Source organism: Oncorhynchus kisutch, linkage group LG6 (assembly GCF_002021735.2).
Source record: "Oncorhynchus kisutch isolate 150728-3 linkage group LG6, Okis_V2, whole genome shotgun sequence".
In the NCBI taxonomy this organism is placed as follows: Eukaryota; Metazoa; Chordata; class Actinopteri; order Salmoniformes; family Salmonidae; genus Oncorhynchus; species Oncorhynchus kisutch.
The window spans coordinates 11,148,916-11,159,795 of record NC_034179.2 but is presented as its reverse complement, the minus strand read 5'-3'; the positions used below and the strand labels follow the sequence as shown (position 1 = coordinate 11,159,795).

At 44.4% G+C, this 10,880-nt stretch overlaps 1 protein-coding gene across 1 annotated transcript in view; it reads right to left on the bottom strand.

The window, feature by feature from the left end:
* Nucleotides 1–277: 277 nt before the first annotated feature.
* Nucleotides 278–10,880, bottom strand: part of ctif (CBP80/20-dependent translation initiation factor) — a 190,777-nt gene continuing 180,174 nt past the window's right edge. The window contains exons 12-13 of the mRNA XM_031825897.1: nt 2,580–2,633; nt 278–1,085 (exon numbers count right to left, since the gene is read on the bottom strand). Of these exons, the coding sequence (XP_031681757.1) occupies nt 867–1,085; nt 2,580–2,633 (273 nt within the window). The 3' untranslated portion in view covers nt 278–866. The remainder of the gene's footprint in view (nt 1,086–2,579; nt 2,634–10,880) is intronic.

The following is a 10,880-nucleotide window of genomic DNA, read 5'->3' as shown; positions in this document are numbered from 1 at the left end:
GAGACAGAGGAAACAGATAGGGGTGGAAGGGGTCTAGAGCTGAGAGGAGGAGGAGAGGGAGGAAACAGATAGGGGTGGAAGGGGTCTAGAGCTGAGAGGAGGAGAGACAGGAAACAGATAGGGGTGGAAGGGGTCTAGAGCTGAGAGGAGGAGGAGAGGAAACAGATAGGGGTGGAAGGGGTCTAGAGCTGAGAGGAGGAGGAGAGGGAGGAAACAGATAGGGGTGGAAGGGGTCTAGAGCTGAGAGGAGGAGAGACAGAGGAAACAGATAGGGGTGGAAGGGGTCTAGAGCTGAGAGGAGGAGAGGGAGGAAACAGATAGGGGTGGAAGGGGTCTAGAGCTGAGAGGAGGAGGAGAGGGCGGAAACAGATAGGGGGGGTAGTTGGCAAACAAGCACAAAGGAGATAGAGAATGAAATGTCCCTCTGGACACCACCTTCTCTTTTTAACCTCCGAGGAGACCCTCTGTTCCCCAGAGACGGCTGTTACCCGACCCTGTACCCCCACACACCCTTCTCCTCTATGCGCCTCACAACCACTCTTTGTCCTCCTCCCGTCTCGTTGGAACAGGCAGCATGGCCAGTCCTTTTAGTTGTGTGTGTAGTGTTTGTCTTGTTTATGCATGGTTTCACGTTTCTGTCTCATCCCCAAACCGTAACCTAAACCCTTTCGTCCCCAGATAAATTCTGTACTGCCGCCCGGTACGGTGCCATGCCTCCTAGCTATCAACCCAGTTAAGGCCTCCCTATGTCAGAGAAATGGACCTTTTTATCTGATTTAACCAGGTAGTCTTATTGAGATAAAATGTATTTTTCAAGAGAGACCCGAAGACGTGTGAACCTAGGTCCAGGCCTGGGACCTGGGTGGCTAGGCGGTGGTGAGCTTCTGAATGGTCCTGTTGTAGTACTGTGTGGTGAGGGCCTCCAGAGGGGTCCAGTGATGGGCACGCAGCTCGATGACCTCCATGAGGAGGGAGCGGGTCAGCTGGGACTCAGCCGGACATAGCATCTTGTCCCTGGCTGTGGCAAGGAGCTCAGTCATCATCTCTGGAAGCTGCTCCTCCAGGAGATGACCTGTGGACTGCAGCTGGACGAGAGGAGGAGGAAGAGAGGGGAGGAGGGGGGTTAGGAGGAGAGGGAGGATGAGAAGAGGGGAGGGAGGGGGGTTAGGAGGAGGGAGGAGAGGACAAGAGAGAGGAAGAGGAGAGGGGAGGAGAGTAGGAGGGACAAGGAGGAGGGAGGAGAGTAGGAGGGAAGAGGAGGAGGGAGGAGAGAAGAGGAGGAGAGGGATGAAGAGGGAGGGGGGTTAGGAGGAGGAGAGAGGTGAGTCAGGGGTTACATCTAGCCATCTGAATATTAAGAAGGCTAGTCAGGGACTGGTTGGCTAGCTTCAGAGTGGGGGGTGACTAAGAGACTGGTTGGCAGGCTTCAGAGTGGGGGGAGGGGTGTGACTAAGAGACTGGTTGGCTAGCTTCAGAGTGGGGGGGGGGTGACTAAGAGACTGGTTGGCTAGCTTCAGTGTGGGGGGGGGGTGACTAAGAGACTGGTTGGATAGCTTCAGAGTGGGGGGGGGGTGTGACTAAGACTGGTTGGCTAGCTTCAGAGTGGGGGTGTGACTAAGAGACTGGTTGGCTAGCTTCAGAGTGGGGGGGATGTGACTAAGAGACTGGTTGGCTAGCTTCAGAGTGGGGGGGTGTGACTAAGAGACTGGTTGGCTAGCTTCAGAGTGGGGGGGGTGTGTGACTAAGAGACTGGTTGGCTAGCTTCAGAGTGGGGGGGGGTGTGGCTAAGAGACTGGTTGGCTAGCTTCAGAGTGGGGTGTGTGTCTGAGAGACTGGTTGGCTAGCTTCAGAGTGGGGGGTGTGTCAGAGACTGGTTGGCTAGCTTCAGAGTGGGGTGTCTGTCTAAGGGACAGGGCTGGTCGGCTAGCTTCAGAGTGGGGGTGTAAATCTATCTGATGGATGGGTTTGGCTAGCTTCCGAGTGGGGGTGTCTGAGTTGTGGAAGGTTAGGGGCACGCTCTTTAACATATGTCTGTCACGGAAGGATGGAGTCCTATTATAGGAACCTTATAGGCCTGTCTGTCCTTCTGATAATCTCAAATTCCCATACAAAACAACGTGAAAATTCTGGAGGAATTCAAACAATTAGTGATTAGCTTCACTACAACTATGGCAGACTTCTTAGAGCTGGCCTGACAGGTCACCTTCCCTGCTCTGCTCTGCCCTGCCCTCGTGCTCTCTCTTTCTCTGCCTTGAACAGAGCTCCTCCCCAGCCCTCCTCTGATCTCCAACCCAGCTCCAGGCTCTAGACTGCAAACTAGTTTCAGACTCTGTTCTTAGCCTCTACACTACCTCAGTGTCACTCTATAATTCATACTGAGACAGAAAGATTCCTTTACCACATCCAGACAGACAACAGCCTGACTACAACTGGCTTGGGCTGAATAACATAGTGTATACTCCTCTATATTCTACTGCCTCCCTGTTCATTAATATACAAAGGACCGATGTGTACTGTAAGAGGCTTCAGTGAAGATGGGAGTGTGTTGACGTACAGGACAGAATATGAAGAGTACATACCTCCATAGAACAACAGAGGACCGCATCCTCCTTGACCTCGGGAGACTGCAGCAGCTGCAACAGACATGATGAGAGACGTCTCTATGGAGATACAGTATCTGTTTATTCTTTATGTCTAAAGCAGTCATGCAGAGTGGCAGAAGTTACAGATATACACCCACAGCAGCGATGGGTACTATACTGTATGTATGACGAGTGCAGTCTTTCTGTTTGGGAGGTTGAATGATAGTGAGATGAAAAACAAAGAGAGACAGACAGAGAGAGAGAGACCTGGCTCTCACGATAAGACAGGCTATGTACACAAAAACGAGCTGGAAACGGAGCTGCACTTCCTAACATCCTGCCAATTGTATGACCATATTAGAGACGTACAGTACCAGTCAAAAGTTTGGACACACTTACTCATTCAAGGGTCTTTCTTTCTTTTGACAAATTTCTACATTGTAGAATTATAGTGAAGGCATCAAAATTATGAAATAACACATATGGGATCATGTAGTAACCAAAGAAGTGTTAAACAAATCAAAATATATTTTATATTTCAGATTCTTCAAAGTAGCCACCCTTTGCCTTGATGACAGCTTTGCACACTCTTGGCATTCTCTCAACCAGCTTCACCTGGAATGCTTTTCCAACAGTCTTGAAGGAGTTCCCATATCTGCGTCTCACAAAGACATGGCAGTTGGAATCAAAAATCTCAAATTTGGACCCATTGCTGGTGTTTCTTGGCCCAAGCAAGTCTCTTCTTCTTATTGGTGCCCTTTAGTAGTGGTTACTTTGCAGCAATTCGACCTTGAAGGGCCTGATTCACGCAGTCTCCTCTGAACAGTTGATGCTGAGATGTGTCTGTTACTTGAACTCTGTGAAGCATTTATTTGGGCTGTAATTTCTGAGGCTGGTAACTCTAATGAACGTATCCTCTACAGCAGAGGTAACTCTGGCTCTTCCAGTTGATGGTGTTTGCGACTGCACTTGAAGAAACTTTAAAAGTTCTTGAAATTTTCTGCATACTGACCTTCGTGTCTTAAAGTAATGATGGACTGTCGTTTAACTTGCTTATTTGAGCTGTTCTTGCCATAATATGGACTTGGTATTTTATCAAATAGGGCTATCTTCTGTATTCCACCCCTACCTTGTCACAAACACAATTGATTAGAATAAATGCATTAAGGAAAGAAATATTAATTACTAGTCTGCAGCTAGGAATTCGGTATCATTGAATGCGAAGACCGACAACCGTCGAAACATCTATCCTATAACGATGAATGTCACTCTGAACTATCCACTATAACCACGACAGAGAGAGAGAGAGAGAGCAGACAAACTCTCCAACAGAAATTAACTTTTCAACAGAGATCCCGACGACACACTGAGCGTAAATATATATGTTGATTGCAATTGTTCCCGATTGAGTGAGTGTTCATGTGTAAAGGTTAGCATTTCAATTGTTATAATTATCAACTCTGTCGGGACTTCTCAGCTGACCCCCACTTCCCCTTTTGCCTAACAAGCCGCCATGCCGGTTTAGCCCACTAGGGCACATCCGTTATAATTATCAACTCTGTCGGGACTTCTCAGCTGACCCCCACTTCCCCTTTTGTCTAACAAGCCGCCATGCCGGTTTAGCCCACTAGGGCACATCCGTTATAATTATCAACTCTGTCGGGACTTCTCAGCTGACCCCCACTTCCCCTTTTGTCTAACAAGCCGCCATGCCGGTTTAGCCCACTAGGGCACATCCGTTATAATTATCAACTCTGTCGGGACTTCTCAGCTGACCCCCACTTCCCCTTTTGTCTAACAAGCCGCCATGCCGGTTTAGCCCACTAGGGCACATCCGTTATAATTATCAACTCTGTCGGGACTTCTCAGCTGACCCCCACTTCCCCTTTTGTCTAACAAGCCGCCATGCCGGTTTAGCCCACTAGGGCACATCCGTTATAATTATCAACTCTGTCGGGACTTCTCAGCTGACCCCCACTTCCCCTTTTGTCTAACAAGCCGCCATGCCGGTTTAGCCCACTAGGGCACATCCGTTATAATTATCAACTCTGTCGGGACTTCTCAGCTGACCCCCACTTCCCCTTTTGTCTAACAAGCTGCCATGCCGGTTTAGCCCACTAGGGCACATCCGTTATAATTATCAACTCTGTCGGGACTTCTCAGCTGACCCCCACTTCCCCTTTTGTCTAACAAGCCGCCATGCCGGTTTAGCCCACTAGGGCACATCCGTTATAATTATCAACTCTGTCGGGACTTCTCAGCTGACCCCCACTTCCCCTTTTGTCTAACAAGCCGTCATGCCGGTTTAGCCCACTAGGGCACATCCGTTATAATTTCTTTGTAACCATCTACTTTGTTTGTGTTATGCACTTCTGTGAATTACTTAGTAAATAAAAAAATTTAAGACAATTTATATATGGATGACTCAAAGTGAAGACTGGGTTCGTGCAGAATTTACAACGTTTGGAATGAGACTAACGTGAGGTAAAATAAATAATTCATTAATTAAGAAGACTAATTGATCAGATATTAAAATATCTGAAAAGTTGTATTAGGAAAATTATAACTTTGTAATTTGAATATTTTCCTTGGAGCCCCGACTTCCTAGTTAATTACGTTTGATTATTCAGTTTAATCGCGTAATAATAATTACAGAGTTGTTTGATAAATAAGTCTTCAGTTTAATGATGCCAAAGACACGACAAAGGTGCTCCAAAGCTTTTTACTATCATTCTTCATGTAATTTATCGTTGTTTCATAGTTTAGTTTCTTCTTTTTATTCAGTTTAGTCACATGGTTTCTCAATTTGCAATATGTTTAGCCAATCGGTTGTGCAGCCAGAGTACCCATTCGTTTTGACTCATCCCTCTCAACCATACCATTTTTCAATTCCTCATCAATCCACAGGGATTTAACAGTTTTTACAGTTATTTTTTATTTTAAATGGTGCATGCTTATTAGTAAATGGAATAAGCAATTTCATAAATGTGTTAAGTGCAGCATCTGTTTGCTTCTCATTACACACCATGGACCAACAAATATTCTTTACATCAACACCATAGGAATCACTACAACACGTATTGTATGACCTCGTATAGACTATATTAGGCCCAGCCTTTGGAACTGTGGTTTTCCTAGATATGGCTACTATACTGTGATCACTACATCTGATGGATCTGGATACTGCTTTTAAACACATATCCGCAGCATTAGTAAAGATGTGATCAATACATGATTTCCTCCCTGTGCTGTTTGTAAATACCCTGGTCGGTTGAATGATAACCTGAACCAGGTTGCAGACACTGGTTCCAGTTTGAAGCTTTTTCTTGAGTGGGCAGCTTGATGAAAGCCAGTCTATTTAAATCACCCAGATAATATACCTCTATTGATATCACATACATGATCAAGCATTTCACACGTTATCTAGATACTGACTGTTAGCACTCAGTGGTCTATAGCAGCTTCCCACCAGAACGGGCTTTAGGTGAGGCAGATGAACCTGTAGCCATATTACTTCAATCGTATTTAACATGAGATCATCTCTAATCTTTACAGGAATGTGATTCTAAATATAAACAGCAACACCACCACTGCCATTTATTTTCTGTAAATGTTATAACCTTGTATTGCTATCACTGTATCAAAGGTAATGTCTAATTGAGTTTCAGAGAGTGTCAGGATATGAATGTGATCTGTTACTAGCAAGTTATACATTTCATTAACCTTGTTTCTTAAGCTACATATGTTAACATGGGCTATTTTGAGTACTTTTCTGGGATGCTTGCTTGTTTTCATTTCTTTACTGAGAAGCTTAGCAGAAGTAGATATTATCATGTTATTTAATGTTAGTTTGTGCAGGGTGAGCTGCACACAGTGGACATCCTACTAGGGCACACCGCCTTAGTGCTAACAGTATAAATCTGGTTCATAGACACATGATTGCTGCATACAATAGCTGTAGGATCAGCAGAGGCAGTTAGAGGGACATACATTAGGTTACTTACATTGTGTCTACCAATGCCCCTGGTGTAATATACATTTTCTGAAGCATTATGACAACTCCGTGTCACAATGGTAGGGATTAACTGAGCTGAGCTGGGCTTGGGTCATTGATAAGTCATTGACTCAACGCAGCCTTATAATGCAGTGAAAGGACCCAGGAAACCAAGTGATTTGGGTGGATCCCATCCTCCTTACAAAACGGGTTTTGTTTCAAAAAGGTATCGAAAAAAAAGGTATCGAAAAAAAGGTATCGAAATTGTCAAAAAGTTTACACCCATTGAGCTGCAAAATTCACGTAGCCAGTTGTGAAGAGAAAAAAAATTCCTGCTAAAGTGTTCAAATGACACGATTCAGAGAGGGCACAGGGCCAGATATGATGGGTATTTTATTAGTGTCTAGCAGAGAGTCAATCAGCTCTTTGAAATCCAGTTTCAACTGTTTAGTAATGTCAATTACCCGAGCTCCGGGGTAGGACATTGTTTCAGCACCAGGAACTGTCACATTCCTTACCATGGAGCTGCCCAAAATCACAGCTGGCGAGAATGACTTAGAAATCCACCCACTCCCACGCTTCACAGGATGGTGCTGGCATCCACAGCTCGTGACATGCAACCATCGTTGATTGTCATGCTCCTCTTGCTGTGCTCCTTCGACTCCGCTATCAGATGGGGGAGGAGAGGCAGGAGATGGCTCCCCTGGCGAACCAACTCCGGGCAACACCGGCCAGTCGGTGCGAACGCCATCCAGGCACAGGCGTAGAAATTTCCTCAGTTTCTTATGTAGGCTGGCGACCTGTGTGATCAAGGAAGCCACATCAAGCCTATAATCCTTGGCAAGCAAACAATTATCGCACTGGAACTCTGAGTGATCCGGTTTGTCCCGAAACAAAGCGTAGTAGATACAGCTCCTACAGCACAGGAACCGTTCATTTACCTCTCCAGACAACTCATCAGGAACCGTTCATTTACCTCTCCAGACAACTCATCAGGAACCGTTCATTTACCTCTCCAGACAACTCATCAGGAACCGTTCATTTACCTCTCCAGAAAACTCATCAGGAACCATTCATTTACCTCTATAGACAACTCATCAGGAATCGTTCATTTACCTCTCCAGACAAGTCATCAGGAACCATTCATTTACCTCTCCAGACAAAGAGGGCTCCATTGGAAAACTCATCTCTGACTAACTTCATTAGCTTGATGGCTAACGTTAGCAGTTAGTTTATTTCACTTTTGTTTATTATCTATTTCACTGGCTTTGGCAATGTAGACATGTGTGTCCCATGCCAATAAAGTCCTTTCAATTGAATTGAGAGAGAAAGAGCAAGATGTGAAATCTTGGCTCACTAACAGCTCAGTCCAAACAGAACAGGGTAGTAAAATCCAGGCAGGACCAAACTATGGTTGGGAGGTAGCTACCGAATGGCATATTTGGACATTTTACAAGCAAATGTGAATGAGAGATGTGCAAATGAACAAAGTTTTAACGCATGTAGTTCTGGCTCTCCAGCAGCACGTCTACATGCCTTTTCTATGTGTAGTCTGGAGTCACTAGGAGAAGAGGAGGGGCAGAAGGGTTGAGAACAAAGAGGAGAAAAATAACTCAAAATGGCACCGGCAGTAATACAAAAAACTAATCCAAAAGGGCTTTGCCTTCAACACTGTAGACGACTACCGCCACCTTATTCATTCAGCCACTTAGTTACAGCAAGTTAGACTAGGAATTGTGCATTTTACACACCAACAACAACAACAAAGACACAATGCACAAGAAATATCTTGCTGCCTTTTGTAAACACAGATCTAAAATGCTTCATATTGTCATTTCTGCTCAGCATTAGATTCACTTTGTTCATTGGCACAACATCTCTCATTCACATTTGCTTGTAAAATGTCCAAACTGCATCAAAGCTGGGACCGAGAGACTGAAAAACAGCTTCTATCTCAAGGCCATCAGACTGTTAAACAGCCACCACTAACACTAAGTGGCTGCTGCCAACATACTGACTCATCTCTAGCCACTTTAATAATTAAAACAATGTATGTAATAAATGTATCACTAGCCACTTTAAACAATGCCACTTTATATAATGTTTACATACCCTACATTACTTATCTCATATGTATATACTGTACTCTATCATCTACTGCATCTTGCCTATGCCGTTCGGCCATCGCTCATTCATGAATTTTAATGTACATATTCTTATTCATTCCTTTACACTTGTGTGTATAAGGTAGTTGTTGTGAAATTGTTAGGTTAGATTACTTGTTAGATATGCCTGAATGGTCAGAACTAGAAGCACAAGCATTTCACTACACTCGCATTAACATCTGCTAACCATGTGGTATGTGACAAATAAAATTTGATTTGATTTTGTGCTTCAGTTGCACTTCAAACTTGAATGAGAATTCAAGACCGGGCATTCTGTCAGTAGACAGTGCTCCTACTGATGTGTAGTTCCAGTACTTTTCTTGGTCTAGCCTATTTTTCTCTGGTAAAATGCAAGGTTATCTTTAGGCCTAAACATTAGAAATATGATGGACATGTGTCGTTTTTTGCAAAAAAGACCTTGCTTTTTCATTGTAAGCTCATTTATTTATGTGGCTGCCAGACAAATAGCATTTCTGTTGAAAATGAAGCTATTGTAATGTCAAATGTGTTGCACTAATGTATTTTGTGTGAAGGAAAACTATAGTTGCACGTCCCTGATCACTCTATTGAAGCAGAAAAACACTTGACGTCCGTAATCAAATGCGACCCCTGTCAATGCACAGCTGCTCCCACTTTCTCCTGCTATTAATAAACAAACAAAGACGTGACTGTCTCAACTGTGCTGGGGAACTAAAGTAAGCTTCATAATGTCAAATAATGTGACAGGTGAAATAAGAATCTGCTTAATCTCCTAACGTATTGCACAAGTTGACTGCAGGTATTTAATATATATATCTTTTTTTTAAAGAGTAAAAAATATTAAAATGATTGAAAAACCATCCCACGGCTATTTACAAATATTCCTGTATATGGTACAGTATATGCGATATACCGCGTGGTTGTCTTGGCAGGTCTTAATTGGCTGCGTAACTATTACAGTACATTCAGACAGTATTCCTCCCCCTTGACTTGTTCCAAATGTTTTTAAGTTACTTAATCTAAAATGAAAAAAAAAGCATAATGAAAAAAATCCTCAATCTACACAATACCCTATAAGAACAAAGCAAAAATGTTTGTTTTTTTGACATTTTTGCAAATGTATAAAAGTACTCCGTACTTTGTTCAAGCATGTTGGCAGAGATTACAGCTTCGAGTCTTTCTGGGTATGACCCTACAAGCCTGGCACACCTGTATTTGTGGAGTTTCTCTAATTATTCTCTGCAGATCCTCTCAAGCTCTTGTCAGGTTGGATGAGGAGCGTTGCTGCACAGCTATTTTCAGGTCTCTCCAGAGATGTTCGATCGGGTTCAAGTCCGGGCTCTGGCTGGGCCACTCAAGGACACTCAGAGACTTGTCCCGAAGCCACTCCTGCGTTGTCTTGGCTGTGTGCTTTGGGTCGTTGGGTCATTGTCCTGTTGGAGGATGAACCCTCGCCCCAGTCTGAGGTCCTGAGCAGGTTTTCATCAAGGATCTCGTTGTACTTTGCTCCGTTCATCTTTCCCTTGATCCTGACTAGTCTCCCAGTCCCTCCCACTGAAAAACATCCTCACAGCATGATGCTGCCATCACTATATTTCACTGTAGGGATGGTGCCAGGTTTCTTCCAGACGTGACGCTTGGCATTCAGGCCAAAGAGTTCAATCTGGGTTTCATCAGAAAAAGAGAATCTTGTTTCTCATGGTCAGAGTCCTTTAGGTGCCTTTTGGCAAACTACAAGCGGGCTGCGCAGAACTCTAACCCGGAAGCTTATAAGAAATCCTGCTATGCCCGCCAATGAACCATCTAACAGGCAAAGAGTCAATACAGGGCCAAGATTGAATCGTACTACACTGGCTCCGACATTCATCTTATGTGGCAGGGCCTGCAAACTAATACAGACTACAAAGGGAAGCACAGCCGCAAGCTGCCCAGTGACACGAGCCTACCAGACGAGCTAAATCACTTCTATGTTCCCTTTGAGGAAAGCAACACTGAGGCATGCATGAGAGCATCAGCTGTTCCGGACGACTGTGTGATCACGCTCTCTGAAGCCGACGTGAGTAAGATGTTTAAACAGGTCAACATTCACAAGGCTGCGGGGCCAGATCGATTATCAAGACGTGTGCTCTGGGCATGTGCTGATGAACTGGAAGGTGTCTT